This window comes from Temnothorax nylanderi, unplaced genomic scaffold (assembly GCF_030848795.1).
Source record: "Temnothorax nylanderi isolate EJ_2023f unplaced genomic scaffold, tnyl_v1.0 TNYL_tig0008_pilon, whole genome shotgun sequence".
NCBI lineage: Eukaryota > Metazoa > Arthropoda > Insecta > Hymenoptera > Formicidae > Temnothorax > Temnothorax nylanderi.
Window position 1 is genome coordinate 1,208,882 of NW_027249070.1, and position 21,245 is coordinate 1,230,126.

General features: G+C 40.3%; 3 protein-coding genes across 4 annotated transcripts in view; 2 read left to right on the forward strand and 1 right to left on the reverse strand.

Moving 5' to 3' along the window:
• The first annotated feature begins 4,824 nt into the window (after positions 1-4,824).
• Positions 4,825-6,692, forward strand: LOC139783889 (coiled-coil domain-containing protein 130 homolog). 2 transcript variants are annotated; one of them, XM_071723048.1, is made up of 5 exons: positions 4,825-4,952; positions 5,125-5,440; positions 5,516-5,776; positions 5,879-6,026; positions 6,090-6,692. In XM_071723048.1, the coding sequence occupies exons 2-5, from the start codon at positions 5,129-5,131 to the stop codon at positions 6,299-6,301; spliced, it is 933 nt and encodes a 310-aa protein (XP_071579149.1). In that variant the 5' UTR covers positions 4,825-4,952; positions 5,125-5,128; the 3' UTR covers positions 6,302-6,692. The 2 variants fall into 2 exon arrangements, with proteins under 2 accessions (XP_071579149.1, XP_071579157.1); XM_071723056.1 differs by having other exon boundaries at positions 5,879-6,011.
• Positions 6,552-7,457, reverse strand: Lamtor4 (Late endosomal/lysosomal adaptor, MAPK and MTOR activator 4). Its single transcript, XM_071723061.1, has 3 exons — positions 7,282-7,457; positions 7,022-7,096; positions 6,552-6,950 (listed from the first exon to the last, which is right to left on the reverse strand). The coding sequence occupies exons 1-3, from the start codon at positions 7,315-7,317 to the stop codon at positions 6,708-6,710; spliced, it is 354 nt and encodes a 117-aa protein (XP_071579162.1). The 5' UTR covers positions 7,318-7,457; the 3' UTR covers positions 6,552-6,707.
• A 126-nt stretch (positions 7,458-7,583) lies between these two features.
• L (zinc finger protein Lobe) overlaps positions 7,584-21,245 on the forward strand; it is a 73,023-nt gene continuing 59,361 nt past the window's right edge. Inside the window, exons 1-3 of the mRNA XM_071723032.1 lie at positions 7,584-9,359; positions 17,466-17,546; positions 17,898-17,960. Coding sequence (XP_071579133.1) covers positions 9,320-9,359; positions 17,466-17,546; positions 17,898-17,960 — 184 coding nt within the window. The 5' untranslated portion in view covers positions 7,584-9,319. The remainder of the gene's footprint in view (positions 9,360-17,465; positions 17,547-17,897; positions 17,961-21,245) is intronic.

Genomic DNA, 21,245 nt, shown 5'->3' on the forward strand with positions numbered 1-21,245 from the left:
GCGAGCTCTCTACAATGAGGATCATCTCCCCTCGCCACCGACACGTCTGGTAGCACCCTTCCACGCACAGTGAAGTCAAATGATCTGGGCAGTTCTTGTTATGCGGTCCAGGCCCATACCACACAAGACCACGCACGAGACCAGCCGTCACGTTTGAGAACGTGGAAATTAACGCGGTTATATGCTAATTGTTAAAATCGCGCGACGGAATCCGATGACTTCGAACGGCACTCCCGAAAATGCGACGATTTTAATTGTCTGATTCAAAAATGCAACTATTTCGAGCGGCACTCCCGAAAATGCGACGTAACGAACCGTTTATACAATCGGCGGCAATTGCGTTTAGTTGCCCTATTCTTCGGTGAAAACGGAATAGCCTGTAAAAGATAAGATTACGCGTACGTTTAGGTCGGTACACTAGGTTGAGATAGATAGGAATACAAGTGTGCAAAAATAGAAATATGTAAGAATAATGCTATTGTTAAAAGGATTATAGAAAGAATTTTTTTAGTATATGCGACGTAAAATTATATTATTTTTAGAAAACGAATTGAAAGAAGAAATCAGGGTAGAATTATCACATGTTTTATTTATATAATTTTAAGTATCAAATTTTTTTTCAAAACTACTTTTTTAGGAGCATATTAATGAGTACGGGAGTTAGCCTTTCCAATATACATAAGCCAATGTCTAAAAATGTGATCAAACAAGCTTATTTATATTTTCAGCTCATTAGAATAAGATGGCCTGAAAGTATAAATAAAGAGAAACTTATATTTATATTTTAATATACGTATTTGGTAAATATACTTTAATTTGCGGCAATAATTAGAGAATTTTCTAAGTTTAGAAAAAAATCATAATTGATACATGACTGTTGGGACATCTATGAGTTATCAACGTACAGAAAAACCTCATAGTGAAGAGAACTTATTAAATATGCTCTGTTTCTGTTAGGCTTCGTAAAAGTAATTTATGGAAAGTAATTAAGCGTCCCGTCGAAAGTCGAGAGACCCGCTGCAGGAAGGAACGAATCCCGGATTGCCCCCGATAACAGTAATTTCGGCAATAAATTAATCAACGACTGTCACCGTTTCCACTTATCATTGCATAATTTTTCTGTATAATCTTGGTCGATTGATCGTTATTTGAATCTCATTTCAAACGCATATACAGTGAGAAATTCAGAAATAATAATGTGAGATCTAAAAGTGGTAATAAATTTTAATGGCAGTTAATATAGCTATTAAATTTCATGATAACATTTTCATTTTATCGTACAATATACCTATGCTCTTACGGTTTTGTGTGCCAAGGTATGTATTTTTTTATTACATATTGTTCATGTATTATAAAAGTTATTTATAATTAAATGTCTATATTGACAGGAACATTTTAATATAAACATTGATAATTATATTTAAAAAATCCCTTTGTTCCGTAACAAATAGTTTGTAAGATCTCACATTTCATTATTTTTATTTTACGAAATCAGTTTTTCAATTGATGGATATAAAACATTATGTATAAATTGGCGCTTTACAAAATTGTTTTAATTATACATTGCATGATATTGTTATATATATATATATATATATATATATATATATATATTTACATAATAAAAATGCAATATATTGCGTTACGGAAATATATATTTCTTGTTTTATGAAAAGGATAATACTTTTATTTTATATGCAAATATTTTAAAAGATATTTAGATATACACATTTGCTCCAATTTATAAAATATTTAATCTCGGACGAATATTTAGGGAAGCGATTAAAAGAAACACGTGCCTAATTCATTTAATAACTTATTCCTTTATCTAAAGACAAGTCTTTATTTCTATCTTACATATACATATAAATATCCTATATTAATTCTCTTTGTAAAAAAGAAATCTGTGAAAAAGCTAGCTTTATATTTTAAAAATGTCAATATTTTATTTCCAATACGACTTTATTTTTTCTTATTCCTTCTTTATTTATTTCAACAACTTTAATGTAATCAAGAATGAACTATTTCTCTCCACATACTTTTCTGATATCCACTATTTATCTTTATTAGATACAACTCTAAATATAAGTATTTTTTTCTGATTTTCATTATCTGACAATGAGTTCTATTGTCTAGGAAAAAAACTTTACATTCTTTTAAGTTGAAAGATTCAATATATTTTTTTAAATATATTTGCAACAAGTACAGTTCAATAACTTTAAAACGTATTCGCGAGTTCTCATTCTAATTCTATTAATATTTTTATAGTTAAATAACTATTAATTTTTATTTATTGTATTTCTCTGTGTACCTGTGCGAGTGTAGTCCTAAGCATATTAGCACACTAAATTAATATATAATGCAAAACGAGTCCGAAATTGAATATCTGTCACAATTTTTAAGAGTCCATCCATTTTAAGATAACGGATCCATGAGAGAGAGAGAGAGAGAGAGAAAGAGAGAGAGAGAGGTTCTGTATTTATTTTTAATACAATTATAATGATATCTCATTCAAATATATATCTCATTCAATTTTCAACAAATCCGTTACCTCATTAATAATACACTTTTTGTCACTCACCGATCAACAGTGGAGTTATCAGTCACGTATCAGCTACGATGATTCTGTAATATACAAACATAAGAATCAAATTAAAAACGGCGCTCAAAATAATCAATAATTCAAAAGATAATTCTGAAATATGTGTATTATACTAAGTAAATGAGCTATTGGCAGCAATCTAAATAAATATGTTCTTTGATCTAAATATTTTTTTCTCATCAGTGTGTGATAACATTTCCATTTTATCACACAATATATTTGTGCTTTTACGTGTCGATTATGTATTTCCTTATTACATTGTTCATGATATTATAAGTTATTTACAACAATATATTTATTTAAAAATATATACAGAAATACATATATATTAATTTAAAATTAAATACCTTTATTGACAGGAAAATTAATATAAACACACACAATGATAATTATATTTAATCTAAATAAATAGCAATTTAGATAAATATTTTTTTAGTGCAATATTTATGTGCAATATTCTAAGTATAACTACTTACCAATTAAATAAGTAGCGACGTCACTCGTTCTACAGCCGATCCGTCTATATAGCGCCCGTCGCGATCTAGAAATAAAAAGGGGAGCGTAATTAACATATGGCAAAGGCACTTCGTCTCCCGCGCGCTCAACTTTTCGCACCAAAAACGTCGCGATGTCATTTTCGCGATTATCCACGCGACGCGTCTTTGGCCGAACAAGTATCGCGAAATACATATTTTTTAGAAATATATCTACACCCGAGCGCTGAATCGATACTACTCGATAAATACTGTAGTAAATAATGCATGCATAGATTAATAAAGGTTACACTTACCAATTAAACAACTCTCGCGACGCCACTCGTTCCGCAGCCGATCCGTCTCGTGCGGCTCGTGCCCTGTCGCGATCTGGAAATGAAAGGGTAGCGTAATTAACATGAGCAACATAGCGGAGGTGCTTCGATCGTCTCTCGCGCGATCAACTTCTCGCACCGAAAATCTCGCCGCGGCGTCACTACGCATCCCGCTCTTAACTTCGCGATTATACAATTTCTGTACTTTGAGCAAATACTGCATGCGCTCGCCTTTTAGTGATTGCCACTATTTACATTCTAACGAATAAGCGTATTAATGCTCTTGGTAAATATCCGCGATATTCGCGACAGATGGAAAATACGATCGCCCGCGATTGTCCGCGCGACGCGCCTGCGACCAAACAAGTACCGCGAAATACTTATTTTTGAGAAATATTCGTTACACGTTACATCCGAGCGCTGAAATCGATACTACGCGATAGGTGCTGCGTTAAATAATTCATGCAAGATTAATAATGCTTACTCTTACCAATTAAACAACTCCCGCGACACCACTCGTTCCGGAGCCGGTCCTTTCCGCGTCCGTTGCGATCTGGAAATGAAGGAGAACGTCTGACGTCATCAATATGGCGGAGCGCGTCATCCCCCGAGCGCGAAACTTCTCGCGCCAAACCGAGCGAAGAGTGCAATGGCGTCGCTACTCGCCCCGCTCTCACAACTTCGCGATCACGAATTTTTCGAATTTCGAAAACCGAATACTATACGCTCGCTTATGATCACGATCGTTTTCTTGCATTCTAGCGAATAGGCGTACTAATAATAGTTTTGACAAATATCCGCGATATTCACGACATTGGAAAATACGACGCGATCGTCACTTTCGCGATTGCCAGAGCGACGCGCTTTCGACCGAATAATAGTACCGTACTGAAATGCGTATATTTGCAAATCGTTAATACCCGAGCGCTGACTCTATCCTACGCGACAGGTGCTGCGTTAAATAATGCATGCAAGACAAAATAAAGCTTACTCTTACCAATTAAACAACTCGCGACGCGCCACTCGTTCGGGGACCGATCCGCTCCGTGTCCGCCCGCCGTCGCGACGCGTTTGCGCATTCTGGGAAAATGGAAGGTGACGTCATCAATATGGCGGAGGTGCTTGATCTTCCGCGCGGATAATTTGAAATTTCTCGCGTTCTAACGAATAGGCGTATTAATATTCTGGAATAGATATCCGCGACACACACACATTTGCGGACATTCAAATAGACGATTGTATTCTTATATCTATATTCCGCTCTCAGGTTTCTCTCTGCTTACAATTTATAGCGGAGACTTGCATTCGATTTAGTGGAGACTCGAACCCGATTTAGCGGAGACTCGAACCCTCTTGATGGAGATTTATCAATCGATTGACAACGACCAGCGACTCTGAGTTGTCTGCTATTTATTGTGTTCTAACCTATAAAAAAAACGTCAACGTCAGAGTGTCAGACGAGTCTATACAGTTCACCAGAGAGATCATCTCAAGAAAAAGTTACTTTTTATTTTTCCTTTCAAGCTTTGAAAAAGAATTAAGGTACAATGATAGCTTTATTGTAATAATAATTGTTACAGTGCACACACAAATAGATACGTTCAAACTACAGTGAAAACAAATTTGACAATTGTCATAATATCCGTAATTATTTATAATCAACGTTGCTAAATGTTCCCGTTCCTAATCGATCTTATGTATAAATAAATTACAGCACAATGGGAGAACGAAAGGGAACGAATTTGTACTATCCACCGGATTATGATCCCCGTGCAGGTGGTCTCAACAAGTTCTTGGGCACTCACGCACTGCGTGAACGAGCCCGCAAGCTCCACATGGGCATCTTGATCATACGATTCGAGATGCCCTACAATATATGGTGCGACGGATGCGGGAATCATATCGGCATGGGTGTGAGATATAACGCGGAGAAGAAGAAGATCGGGATGTACTATAGCACCCCACTCTATCAATTTCGCATGAAGTGTCATCTCTGTGACAATCACTTTGAAATAAAAACTGATCCTGCTGTAAGTTATGATTGAAAAAGCATATAAATGGCTGTGTTTGCAATATTTGTTAATTATTTCCTGTTTTCCTTTTAGAATCTGGATTATGTCATAGTGAGTGGTGCGAGACGTCAAGAAAATCGATGGGATCCTACACAGAATGAACAAGTAGTACCAGAAACGAAGGAAGTGTCATGTCGATTATATGACGATGCGATGTACAAGTTAGAGCATGGTGTGGAAGATAAGAAAGTAGCGAAATCTCGAGATTCAGCCCTGGAAGGTGCAATAGCCTTAAAGGAGAGTATCTGGAAAGACGATTACAGCTCAAACTGTGCAGTGAGAGCATTATTTCGGGTATGGCCGTCATTTTTATCATTTGTCTTTGCGAAATATATTTAATTCTGTTAATAATAAATTGGAATTTTTACTGACTGGCTCATGCATTTCATATTGCAGGAAAGGAAAAATGAGCTCAAGAAGAAACAAGCTGGAGATCATGCATTACTAAAAAAGACTGGACTCGATATTGACTTGGTGAACGAACATGAGGATGACATCAAACTGGCCAAATTACTCACTCACAAGAAAGGTGTTTATTCAGCACGTAAGCGAATTAAAATGCACATTTCTTATTATGCTTATACTTTCACGAATGCTTTCTTTTCAGATGCAAAGAAAAAAGGAAGCACTGAATTGAAACGGCTAATTTCGATTGTGCGGTCTAAAAATAGAAAAAAAATATCCTCTTCGAATGACCGACTGAAACTACAAAGCAAGGAATCGCCAAAAGTACAGGAAGTAGCTACCACCTCCAAAGCCAGTAACTTGAGCACGTCTCTGGTCAATTATGACAGTTCCAGTACCGATAGTGATACTTAATACTTCATATATCTATTTCGAGAAACGATATATAATATATTTGTAAATAAAAACTATGAAAATAATTCTTCGATTTGCACAAGATGCACTAATATTAGGAGCGAGATTTAGCACGATTACAAAAATATTTTAATAAAAAATATATTTCGAGATTAATCATAGCTATAATTCTCAGGTTACACATTGTGGAAGAATATTTTACTAGAAAGATCAAAAGAAGCTATCATATAAAGGAGGCTTTTCCTAAAACTACATTGCACTAACTTTATTCTTAGAATACATTATTCTTATAGATACATAACAGTGAATAAAGATCTCTCACAGTTATCGAAGTAATTGAACTTGTGTCAGATATCAAAGTTTACAAAGAATAAATTTATTGTTTTATGAATACGTTTATTTGTATTTAAACATCGACGGTAGGCTGCTGCTCGACTATTGCCGTAGTCGGAGATGGCAGCTTCCTCTTCACCACGTAAATCTTCTTATTGGAGAGACATACGACGTAGCAATGATCCTTATATTTGATCGATATCTTTTCAAAGGGATCGTGCAAGGGAAACGCTTTGGAATCAACTTTACTCGTCAGCGTGACCAAACTGGTGATAATATTTGCCACTCTCTCATCATTTTCCAAATCTCCTCCAGACTGCAATACAAACACAAAAGATTCTATCTGCTGTTACAAAGAAAAGAGCATCGTCAGAAGCTGCTTCTTACTGTTAACACAGCACCGTCCTCGGTTAATACCAAGTATCCGGTTTGATCAGGTATGCGCTCCAAAGCCAGCATTTTCTGCAAACGAGAGATGACTTATTTTATTCGTTACCTACGGTAACCGACATAAAATTAAAGAGGAAATAAACTGAAGAAACAAATGTGAAATAAGAATACGTATCTCTGAACCATATATGTGGAGCTTATCCTAACCTATCCTAACGGAGATAGACAATGAAAAATGAAAGAACTAGCAAGCTTACGTGTGATGACAGCGTCAATGAGCGACGAAATGTCATGCATACGAAAGATTAAGATAAACACGCGTCTTGGCACTGACGAGTGACGAGATAATATATTCAAGACGTCGACGTAGCGAAAATTCGCAGGGTTAGTAGTTAGTAGGGTATCGCCAGAGAGAAGCAGAGAAGTGCTGGTATCGCCGTGCACTAACGCCCTCTCTGGGAGCCTCGATACATCGAGAATCGATAGATTTCAAATGGCGGTCAGTCAGCGAAACGTCATTGTCAGTCAGTCACTTCGGCCGGGAGACGGGACGCATTCGGATCGTATCGCGTTCCTCGTCCGTAAAAGCGAGTTTGTTTACGCGAGATCTTGTCGCGAGTGTCCCGCGAGGTGTCGGATGTTCGCCACAATGCATTCAACGTCGTGCACGATTGCCGGTGGACGTCAGCGTCGCGATGTCGGTTGACTTTTTGGGCGCCCGGAGTGAACCGAAATCCCGTCCGCGTACTTGCACGCCGAAGCAACGGATTCTGGCACTCGGAGATCCTTAGACCTGAAAGTTCCTCGATCCTGGAGCTCTAGAGGCGCATCCAGTGCAGTTAAACAGAAAACCTGATGACTCTCGATATGGTACGCACATCATTTTGATAGCAAAGATGCGACAGTTTTATCAGGTACACTCCGTGCGATCGTAGCGTCACTGGACGTTACATATAGCCGTCAATGGCGCGTATGGATTTTTCAATTGATTACGGTAGCGATCAGCAGCGATCGCTGCATTTTTCATGTTAGTTACGATCGCAAGTTCTCCATACCGATTAGAATATTTGCATATGTATTTTAGAATGTGTCGTCAGTGACGGATTTTTTCGTTCTAAAAATACGAGACGATTTGGGAATTGTTATACGTTACATTTGGAGAATTGAAACAGTAAAACGCGCTCGTCGAGGAGTAATTAGAAGAATTTCATGTATCCTTGTCCCATTCGCTCCGTCGATGCGTTATCATATCCCGTTACCTTTCCAGTCACGATAAAGTAGAAATCTATGCTAGGTCGTATGGCGCGTACGACGCGTAACTTAGCGCGTAGCGACGATAACTTTCGAGTCTCGTATTTTTTTTTTTTTTTTTTTTTTTTTTTTGCGTGGAAGAGGGGAAATACCTCGCGTATCATCCCGGGCCCCGGCCACCCGGGGTATGTGGGGCTTGCACCCACTAAAACCCCTCTCCCTAAACATACAAGACTAAGGACCATAGTCACGACACGCGGGAGACACGAGGTATTACTTCACGTGAGCGAGTCTCGTATTATTCATATACCATTTTTATATTTTGTACAATTATATAAGATACGAAATTGTGTTTTATATAATTATTAACGAGTTAACGAGAGAGACCACGCGTAAAGAATATTCACGTAGGTTTTTGGAGCAGTCTCTTTACAGTAAGTCTATATATGTATAAACAACCCGTTGTACGCGTCTACGAGCGCTATCCATGGAAAAGTCGCACAGAAAGAAAGATCGCGATCGTATGTTTACTTCGTTCCATTGTCGAAAATATCGAATTAAAAAGCGTGGCGAGTGTCGCGCAGGGTCGTGCAGGGCCGCGCAGGGCGGCCGCGCGGATCGCACGCTTGCGCAACGCTCGCGCCAGTGGTTCTCCGTTCTCCGCGGGCGCGACACGACCACGTCATTCGTCGCGCGTCCTCCGAGCGCGGCTGTCCGCCGGTCCGCACGCGAGGCGCGCCCGTTCGTACGCCCTTCGTGGGCCGCAGACCACGTGGTTAACGCGCGCCGTTTCGATTCCCGATCGCGCGGCGCGCGCGAACCTTCGAAAGCCGACCGCGTGCACCCCCTTCAAGTTTCGCGTTCGCGACTACGCCGTTCCTCGCGGGAGTCGCGGGGGTAAAATCGTCGACGGGCGAGGGAAGTAGTAGTAAACCTGGCGAAATTCGAGTTCTCGACGAGCGCGAGTGACATGCCGGCGAGGAGCGGCTATTGATCCCCCGTGTCCCCCCGTCCACGTTCGCAAGTGCGTGCCAGTGCGGTGATATGTCCAGGAGGAAGCAGGCGAAGCCTCGATCTCTCAAACGTAAGTCACCATTATCGTCATTATATTTGTTTAGTACAAATATTCGATATTATTGGTCACTCCGAATATATCATTGATAATACATAGAAAGCGATAGAAGTATTAATGACCGAACATGCGATGTAAACAGATTACTGCACGTAACAGCTATTACTAGTTTTATCTATCGCGTTGCCAGAAAAAACATTATAATAACAAATTCAACATATTTAGAAATTGATCAATGTAAATTTCACGCAGTTTTGAAATATACAGCATTAATTATTATTTTTATCTTTAGAAAATAAGTACTTGCGCGTTTATAAATCTTGACCATAAAACTTACAAATCGAAATGAATTAAAATACGTCGTGTGCGTACTGTAATGCTTTGAAATAACGGATAGTTCTAATTCAATGATAATACTAGAAACCTTTTCGATTCATCGCACGAAGGAAAGGAAAAAAAAGGAAAGAGGGAAGTTTTCGCGCGGTAAATATAAACGGGGGAAAAAAACAAGATAAAACAAACGTGAGGATCTGCCGTCCCTGGGTGACGGCGGCTTTACGAAATTAACGTTCATGAGCTCTCACATTTGTGTCACAAAGATACGCGAATAATAGCAAAGTTCGTCGCAAGGTGCTTGTCCGTGTGAAAGCGTCGTTGTGTGGAGGACGAAAAAGAAGTCTTGGCTAAAAGGGTGCTTGGTGAAACTTCCAGACACGTGCAACTGTGCCCCGACATAAAAGTAACGTACGATACGAGTGCCAAAAGCCACTATTGTTGCAGAAAGTCTACCGTAACGCTGTAGTAATTACAAAAACGGCCGAATTATCCAAGTAGCTTTAGAACTTGAAAATTCTACTGTTTTTAACGAATTATGTACATTTGCATTCCACGACCGTGCACTGTAATATTATATTTTATTTTGGCGCAACACAGGATGAAGCGCGGTTTGTAGTATAATTAAAAAAGACGACGAGTACTTAAACGATCTAGAAAAAAAGATTTTTTTGTACGAGGCATTGATTAATAATCTTAATTAATTTTTTTAATCATGGCTCTTAAAATTAAAAAACATACAATTGCTCGCTTCGCGAAAAGTTTATTTTTGCCAATTGTTCACCTAACAGTATCAATTATCGAGTAACGCGGTATCTGTCAATTCGTCACGGTGAATAGCGAAAAACGGAGACAAATAGAACGGTGAAAACCGCCAAACTTCTGCTCCAGCATCACGCGAGAATGTTGGATTGTTGGAACAGGTCGAGAGCATATGTGCAACCGAATAACTGAAATACAGTTGTCATAAAAAGTGAAAGATAAAGGAGAGAAATTGGTGAGACAAAGAGAACGATGAGAAGGAGGCGAATCATAAATGCAGGATAAAGACCGGGAGAAATGCAAAAAGTGAGATAAATAGATGTGGAAAGAGAAACGACGAGAGGAAGGAAACGTGTGTTCGAGGGGGAAAGAGAGAGAGAGTTGAGGGTTGATCAAACGCGGAGGGTAAAAGGAGGACGGAGCGTCTCACTATAAAGGATAGAAAGAGAAAGGAGTGAGGGTAGAAAGAGAAAGGAAAAAGAGAGGAAGAGACAGAGCAGGACATCAGCAGACGTGAACGGTTGCAGAAGCAGAAAGAGAGGCAATAGGTACACGGGGTAGATAGAGAGGATGATAGAGGGAGAGGAGAGTCAGTAGTCAGCCAGGATGGAATTAGGTGGAAGCCCGCGGGAGACCGGCGCTCGTCCCCGGGGAATCCCCGGCCTCTGTAATCACCAGTTCGCCTATCCTATCCAATTCTGGTCGCACTCCTCTCGTCCTCCTCGTCCTGCATCTCCTTTCGCGCGCTCATCTCGCTCCTCCAGCTTTTCGACCTCTCTCTCTCTCTCTCTCTCTCTCTCTATCTCTCCTCTCTCTCTCTGTCTCTTTCTCCCTCTATCTGTACCATTTCCACTTCCACCAGCGATTTCTCTCCTCTCCTTTGAGCCTGCCGTTTCTTCGAGTCTTTTTCCGTTTCTACTCCGCGCGCAACAGTTCCTCATTCGTCTCATCTTTATTTTACAATTTCTCTCTTCGTATGTAGTCGTCTTTTTTTTTCAAGTCCTTATTGTCAAAAGAAATTGTTCAATTCTTGGACAAGGAATAAGAAAAGTAGAGTACATAAGTTCAGTTGTCGACATGATTTCATATTTAAAGTGGATCTTACGAATTATAGACTCGGTCAGTTCTAGCTGTGAACGCTTCAAAAATGCGATTTACGACCACGAAGATCTCACAGGCTCGCGATGGCTATATGCAGGATCGTGTATATGGTACAGCGCGGCCCTTTTTCCACCGAAATTGCGACCGCGCCGCGATACTCGTATCATTTCTCGTTCGTTGGCAGAATTGACGATTGAGCGGAAACGAAAGTTTTCACATTGCTCGTTTCGAGCCAGCCACCGCTCGGTAGCCACATCCGGATTCCAATAGCGGACGTAAAAGGCACTCAACTCCCGAAATATTGGCGCTGATTGATGAGCAAAGAGTGTCGTTTCACGAATCACGATTTAGATAGGATTAAACAACCGTCTACTAATCTTTATTTCGTTAGATACATTAGCTGCTTCTTACCCGTCAACCGTAATATTTACTATAATTTACTATATTTGAAATTTCCTAAGTTAAACAAAAAAAAATTTTTTTAAGCAATATCAAAACTACATTTATACGCAATAAGATGGATCTTTATTTCTTTTATTTTAATATAAATATCGTAACAATAAAAGCTTTAATTCATTGTGTCAACTACGTTTATCTGAACCTGGTACTGGCATTGTTAGGTTTATGGCTAGACATCCGTTAGTGATAGCGGATTTAAATCGGTAGCAAAAATATCCAACACGTAAAATATTGTACGCCTTTGCTTGTTTGCTGCGGTAAATAAACCGTCGTCTTTTATCGGATCAAGCCGACTGCCATCGCGTGGTCAGGATGTCACGAGCCAGTGGTTAGCCACGAAATAGCAAGCCGGACCGATAGTATTGCCAGTGATATAGGGTGTTGCTAATTAATGCACGATAATGAACCTGCGCGAGACCGAAGCCATATTAATGGATTCCAATGCCCTCGTCATAACGTGGACAACCGGTAGGTAGCAGTTGAACGGAGGATAATTGCGTTAATGGGAATATATCGGCTTGCATCGACAGGCCTCGGGTTATTCCGACTTGCATTTCAAATATTTTTCGAAAATCATAAATAAAGCGGACAGACGCGTTAGCCGAATTTTTCTTTTAGGTTGAGATAAAGTTTTAATAAAATTATATGTTTTTTTTTTTCTAAGAATTTGATCAATGTCGAATATTGTACTAAATAAATATTAAAATTAATTATTTTTGTCACGTGCTATTGTGTTAGCTAGGTGAGAAAAAAGATGCATTGCTTAAAAAAAAATGAAGAGAATCACGCATATGCATTTATAAAGTAAAATTCTTCTTGTTGATACTTTGGTACGTGGACGAACACATTGTGGTAACTGTGAAATACAGCACTGCCCATATTGTTGGAGAAATCTTAATTTATCAATCTGTACAATGCGTTATTAGAGCTACATTATATATCATATGTAAATCCGCTTGCCAGTGTGCATATGCATTTCTAACGGCAAGTATGAAGGAACGCCTAAATATACTTGGTATATAAGCGCATTATAATTGGTGAGTAGGACGCAATGACCTGAATCATGTGCATTATGCCTCAGGAACGTGATTATAATTTGTGCGTACTCGCATAAATGCATAATTATCGTCCCGGAATTAATTTACACGCGCAGAAATGATTAACGATCCGTAGCCGGAGCGGCGCTTGCTTATCGATGATTATTATTTCCCTCCCTTTTCCTACGTTAAACATTAGAGCCAAAACGCGATTGGTTAATGCATTGAAGACAAGTAATTAAAATGAAAATAGTTTATTAAATTGCATTTGCGAACGAAATTGCTTGTAAATAAAATATTATGTAAAAAGCTTACGTCAGAAAAACAATTATGTAGTATAATAATTGCGATAACTATGACAACATAATATAACTAATTGATAACATATAATTAATTGGTAATCGTTTTATATAAATATACTTAAGATAAGTAATGTACGATATATTACTATCGATGTTACATACAAAACACTTGCTTAAGTCTTTATTTTCTTCGGGTCGCGGTAGCGGACTATCAGAACAGACAGGAGGCGGCCTTGCTATACCGGTACAATGTAAATTTCCGGCTTAGCGTTTTAAGCCGTTTAATCGTAGCTCCTCTAAAACTTAAGCCGCTATTAGTTTTTGCAGTGACAGCACTAAGTCCTTACCGGCGGTCATAATCATTATAACGCGTCCGCTAACTCGGATTAAGTTATCGGCCTCTCGTTAAATTATTGTCTATGAAGAGCGCCCAGCTTCTACGTCACGCGACTTCCAATTATATCCATTTCTTGTTTCTCATTACACCTCGATAAATAATTTTCCGTCAAAAATGTATATTAAACACATTACTTTTATTTTTATTATTTATTCACAATTACTCCAAAAGAGATTTTCGCGTATTTTCTCTAATTATTTCTAATTTCTTTGAAATTATTTTGTAATAATAGGAACAACAAAAAACTACGCTTTAGAAAAAGTAATACCTCAGTAAGTCATAACGCATATGTTAAATAAATGATTTTTGCAAGATTTGGAAGAGCATGCGATGTTGCAGCAAACTGCAACGATCGTGACAAAGTTAAATTGTCCGTACGGAATTAGAAGACGGGAGATGAAGTTGGCGAACTTCGGGACGGGCATCCGCGTGTGCGTGCTTCTTAATAGCGGGCGGTATGCGGAAGACTGCGTACCCCGTAGGAAGGAAAGCGCACGTTACAAAAGACATACTCGAGGACGCATTCCCGCGACGCGGCGGTATTCCTTTGAGAAGCGGCCACCCGTTGACAAGTCCGCAAACTTGGCGTCGCTTTTGTGGCGATGCACGTCGCGCAACGGCAACGTCGATTTAAGAGATTCTCTTTCGGTACCTCCTGCAGGGAGTCCCGCTCGCTCCAAACTGCGCTCACTTAGTAAACAATCGAAATTCGCTTACGAATAACTCTGAAAATGATTGTAAGCTTGTCCGAGATTATTATTATCGACATCGACTAAAAATGAATTACAAGAGAAAATAGAATTATTTTACACTTTACAGGATATTGTGACGTGGTCAAATGACGACGATATCTCTTTCTTTTCCCCTCCGGAACTGAAAATTACATTACTTTGAAGTCAGGCTGACAAACGCGCGCAGAATCGGCATGACAGGTACCAAAGGTCCTCCGCAATATTCCCAAGTCCTTCAGGAGGCAGGTGCCTCGCTGACGGCGCCGGAGGGGGCTCGGCGCGGCGGCGCCGTCGGCGTCGCCGGCGGATGCTCGCGTCCCTCGGGAGTCTGAGTCCGCGTCAGAGCTACCCTGGGTACGCGGTCCCTCGGGATCTCCCTCGACTTTCCTTCCGACAACCCTCCCTACTCTCTCGCTACATCTACCCATCGTAGCAGCAGCAGCAGCAGCAGCGGCGGCGACGCAGGCGGCCCTTCCGAATGGCGGCGGCTGTCTGCCTGCCTGCCTGCCTGGCTGCTTACTTGCCTGCCTGTCACGGACTCCAAGACGTACGGCGGTTGCAACGCGGATAGAGATATCGTGCGCGCCCCCGGATATAATCCGCAGGGCGCTCCTTTATTCGCGTCGTATCGATTAATGACTCGCGGACCTTTGCCGACTTCCACGAGGATCGACGCGCCCCGCGGGACGCGCCCCGATGCAACCGGAAGGATTTACCGGAGAGGTCAGCTCGCGGACTTGATGCGGAACGAGAGGCGATGTCATCATAAAATTATCAGAACATTGCGCTAACTTCTAGTCTAGCTTCGGGAAATTGTTTGTCCTAGATCTAGATCATGAAAAGATCGAAGAAATTTCATCTTTTATCTTATTGTTAGACATTGATGTGGATAGATAGAAACTTTCATTTATCGTAATCATCTATTAAATGCCACAAATGTTATCTTGGTTTAAAAGATTAGTAATTTCATCTTTTGCATCTACGTTGTCTGCTAACTTTCCGAAACATCGAGTTTGCATAAAGCTTCTTTTTTCTTTTGTACTCTTAATGTTTAAATACATTTATATAACGCGATACATAACAATCTAAATCAGCAGATTGAGGCATTAGAAAATTCGTATCGACAAAGACGGAGGCAGGGAGATCGCCAGGAAATTCTGGAAATTTTTAGGAATCAAGATAAAGCGTTATTATTTGGAAGATGCGATATACTTCCACCGCGGGAGGCATTATCAAGAGACGGGGGCATCGTGACTCGAATGATCCTCCTAGAAGGGGTTAAGCCGCAATATGCAGTTATCTTGCCCGGCGTGCATGTCGAAGCCATAATAACACATCCGTTTAACGTTAGCCACGGAGCTCGAGCCGAGATTGCAACCTGTATTTTCGTGAGTTTACCTCCCTCCTCTCCCTCGCGCGGCCACCTTCGCCAACCTTCTCCCGGACCATCTTGAGAATAGCGTCATCTAGGCTAGGCCGTATTACATTGGCTTGTTGCGAAACGACGTATGCGCGTTATAGGTACGGTGTACGTGCGGAAAGGGTGCCCTCGAGCCGATACCACCGATCCCACCCTCTACCTTTACGATTATTGTCATAAAGGCTCAGCCCGTCTCGTCAAATTGTTTGCGACGTTTTATGGTAAATTGAATACGTCGACGTGAGTAACGATCGTTTCACTGGAAATAATATTTGTGTGCACTGTTAAATCTCTATTTTATAAAAATGTCAGGAGAAAGTGGGAAGAATTTTTTCCTTGGAAAATATATTTTTCACGATTATAAATGATGGCTTTTGCATCTAAAAGAACTCGGGTGGTAATCTACGGGCGCGCATCTCGCCTTGATCCAGGGACAATTAACGAATCGACCGAAACTCGCCGAAAGTCCTCGGTTACACGATGATGGATGAACCATTAACCACCGTGATATCGCACCGGTAAAGCGAGCCGCGTTTTGGCGCGAGACACGCCTGACAGCTGACAGGGTTCGTAGGGCGCCGAGGTGCACGATCGAAGGACGCAGTACCTTCGCGTCGTGTCTTCTAGAATATTTAAGCCCCACCGCCCCGTCTGTAAATTTGACGTTGCTCCTCGTCTGACGTTTAACTCCGCGGTTAAAGCAACGTTTGGGTCGCGATTAGATCAAAATTAATTTGCGCATGTATTTCTTTTATTACATTCATTCTCTTTGAATTTTTCAAATATTTTGATAGTTTTAGCATACACGCGAGAAACGTTATCATGATGGAGCTTACTTTTATTTAACTTGTCGTTACTTCGATGAATTTGCAATTATTTAGGACGATTGATAAATATCTTTATTCATCTTCATAAACGCAGTTTTCCGCGTAATTTGCATTCGAACAAATCACTCAACAATTAGCAGGGACCATTCGTATAGCTTGTTAGCTTAATCAGTTGTTAACAATGACAAATGTTCGAATGAAAACTCGATAGCGCGACGGTACACTCCGGTTTTGAGGCCTTTCGAAAACTCGACGTAATTGAAGCTCAATTGTCAGAGTGGCAAGTTTATGGCGTAAACACGCTCCCTGCGACGATGAAAAAGCGAATCACCACGAGAGACGGTGACGGTAGGTCGGATACCATGCAAAATAACACACGACCTGTTGGCCATGCGGACGAGGGTGTAATTTTTAAGTTTAATTCTGCTGTCCCACGTGACAAACGGGTGATGGTGCCGCCACCGCCCTGTGTGCCATCGACCGAATATATTTTACGGCGAAAAACAACGGCCCCGTTGTTTCGTTTTTGATGATGTACGGCGAATGATTTTTCCGACCAGATAGCTTTGTTTACCAAGAGCTTAAAAACGATTATTACGCAGCGACAGATTCGAAAACTTTCTGCAACGAAATTTAAAACGGGAATCTTGCGTTTGTGTCGTATGTACTTCGCGGCAGCTGCGGATTTCGCTCTTTACCGGTGATATGCAAATGTAATAGAATTAACGGTGGCTTCTCCCTCTGTGCAGGGGACGAAGAGTGGGACGACGGTAACGAGCAGAATGTCCTGGAGGCGGCCGAACAGGATAACGAAACGACGGCGATTAAGCGTGAGTGTTATTTGTTAGACTGCCAGCTCTCATGGACTTTTCTTTAGTATTTACGTACAACAGGTGGCAACGTTTGCACAAGTGAATCATGCAGGATAAATAGAACATGTTTTCCAGACTTTATAAAATAAAAATTGGGAAAGTCGTGACACAGAAAGCTCGACCTAAATTAAATCATTTGCGGCGGATTGCGGATTGCGATTTATTTATCTTTTATTTGACGAGCGAATATTAATAAACATTGATATTAAACAAAATTTCATTTATCAGATATATGTATATTAATTGATATTAAATAAATTAAAATATATTTCTTCGAACGAAAAATAATCGTACGGTCATATGTTTCAGAGGATGATGAGGAGGAAGAGGAAGAGGAGGAGCTGCAACGAGCGTTTAGTCGTCAGTCAGAAGGTAAGAAATACTTAGAAAGATACAAATAATGAAATATCACTGCTTCTTGCTATTTGAGTCGTAATATCTATTGTTGCAAGAAGTTAGATAGTTTTTCAAGTACCCGATTTCAAGATTTCAAGTTTATAATATTTCCCAAACGTCTCGTGTAACCTACGATCTTTCTCTATCAAAATTCGCAGTAAAATCGATCGCTTTGCGAAATGAGAACCGCCCCGCATGCACAAAACCGGCCTCCTTTGCGTAACAATGCGAAGAAATTGCGAGAGAAAGAGAAGGAGCGAGAGAAAGTCGCTCGGTGCATTCTGGTGCATTACTCGAATTGCCCTACGGGCACGCAACAATGCGTCGCGATGCATTGTCATTGTTGTTCGAAGGTGTTCAAGAAGCGCGATCCCGCCATAAATCTCATGAATATGGGATTCCTTGGTCCCTTGGGGGACGCGCGGCACGTACCTATCCCAAGCATGAGTGCATGTGCATCGAACAATGCCGACATCGCGCATTTTTCGCCTCTTTCCCGCGCGCGGATGATGAGGCGCGCGTCGGCTTTTTGTCGACAGAATGACAGGTTTTTAACCCCCTCGTTGGTCACGCGGTTATACGCGAATATGCATGTTCGATTATTTTATCGTGAAGTATTTTACCGGTATTCGAGATCAATGAAAAATGCGGAAAATATATTTCGCAACAGCATACATTTTTCGCTCTCTTGAATTATTACAAATGTCTTTTTTTAACAGAGTTAAATGTTAGGCGTCCATCATTCGAAATTCCCGCTATTAATCCGCTTCGTAACTTCCGCTTAATTTTATTAAGAATAATAGGCAGGTACCCATATAATTGAATTTTATTTTCCGCGATCATTTAATTTTCTACCGTAAATAAATTTTTCGTTTTCACCTGCAAGATAGCGAAACGGCCAACGAAACGGCCAACAGATTAACCGGACAGTATCTCTCTCGCGACGTCTACTTTTCGTTTCTTCCGCAGTCTCCCGACAGTTTCTATCCGAACTATTTTTGCGCTAAGTAAAATTTCCGCGTCCCCTGTGTGCGCGCGGCGTGTGCCCTACGGTACCGCCCTTGTTACGTAACTAGCGAAACTGTCTCGAAAGATTCGTACCTTTCCCAAGTATCCAGCAGTTTTCCTCCCCGAGGAGGCCAGGAAGATCAAACCTTTATCCGCTCCCCCGTACGTACGGCACGATTATTATTTCAGGTTACCTTTCGCAAAGTGTACTTGCGCGCGCGCTTTATACTCGGAGGTAAAACCGGCTTGGAGGAGCTCGCGGAGAACGAGGTTGCCTCCCGCAGGAGGCGGCCCGCACTCCCACGGGAGATGCCTCGTCCGTCTGCTTACCTGAAAACATCGGGCTTCCTTCGCTTCTTTAATGCCCCGTGTACCCACGCCGCTCATTAAACCATTGGGACATCGTTATTTTCCCTCCTTTTTTCCTTCGTTTTTCAACCCAGCGAACACACTAATGCCTCCGTTCGCAATGATCGGTGAACGTTTTTTGAAGCTAGCTTTTGTGACTTGTTTCTTTAAGCCTTTCGTATTTAGGACTCCATAAACATTTTTAAAATAAGCCTTTCTTATGGATGTCTCTCTATGTTTCTTCGAACTCTTGTCCGTGAATGCCTATCCTTGAACATCCTAGAAAGATAAATGTGTTTGACGGTAAGAATCTCTCTTTCTTTCTCTCTACTTGAAAGAAATTTGAAATCCTTTACGTTTAATTTACGTTATTTTAGTATGACAAAATTATAACGCCGCCTTAAACTAAATACACTATGAGAATACGGGTCAAAGTGACTGCTAAGATATTAGTGCTGGAGTTATGTTTCACTTTCGAATCCTCAAAGTTTGTCGTTCAACTCGGCGGAACGTAACTGACGTGACATACACTTTCGCATCTGCTTTTTCATCAAAAACTGTTACGTTCAAAGTTAGGCGTTTTGATAACATTTGAAGAACAGTATCCATTTGTCTATCTACGAAATAATAGCGCGTATTTGTGTACGAAGCAACGAAGCTCTAGTTTAAAGAGTTCTAAATTATTTTATTCATAGTCCACAACATTTATTTTCGACATTCTCTAGACATGTGTATTATGTATTACTTTATTAGTCCAATAACTGGTTTTGGCAAACCGCGAGACGCAATAACGCATTTACTACCCTAATTTATTTAAGGCAAGGTGATAATTGATGCGCGACACATCATACACCCTGCTACGACAAGAATTTCTAACGCTTGTGACATGCTATCTAACCATGCGATTATTCCGCCGAGACTTACCTTAGAGATGCACAAACGCATCGATTCCTTCGAAATATTGACTTAATCACAAATAATATACATATGTCTATAAACAAAATTACAAGAAAGTGTAAAATATTGGAGAATATTTTAATAAGAAATATGTATAGGGTGCAGAGAGAACTTTTCTTATATTTTACATTTTTGTACATATTTGTTTTAAAGAACTGTTTTTAAACGGCGTAATTTATTACATTACCGTAGGTAATGTAATTATAACTAGCAAGTTATTATACTAGGTTATATATCATCTTGGTGAGAATTGATGATGTCAAAGCGTTACTTTGGGAGCATATCGTCGAACGATATAAGACTGTAATAGGATTTCAGTTATGGGATATATCGACATAATATGCAGTGCTGAATCACCTTTGCCACCTGCGCCACCCTATCGTCTTTTCGGAAAAAATTGACTCGTGTAGCTTTTCATTCTATTAAGGGTGATATGAAGTCCCCTCAGCAATATCTTAAGACAAGACATGTCAAATTAGCCACCACACACATCTCTCTCGATATTCTTTTTCTCTTTGAAACCAAGTTGAGATAATAAATTGAGAAAGAAATTATCTCCGTAATGAACCGCGTTCTTAAATATAATTGTCTACAAAAAAATACAAAGATTCCTACATTATACGATACAAGTGAATAAAACGTAAATGCATATATTATTTGCGAACTGACAAATAATATGCGTTTGCTTCTAAAGGTATAAATGCGAACTTCGTACATGATATCTTGACTCACGCGGGATTGCTAATGACTTCACAACGAGCTCCCGGCAACACAACGAAGACAAATGTTTACACATCATCGCGTCTGTATATTATTATCATCATTCGGGGAATATCCAAGGGCTTGCTTTCTCCATAACGGTACGTTGAGGTACAAGGAAAAGAACAGCGGAAAAGAAAGAATGCGAGAGAAGTGGGCTAACGCCTTATTACAACCACTAGCTGAGGA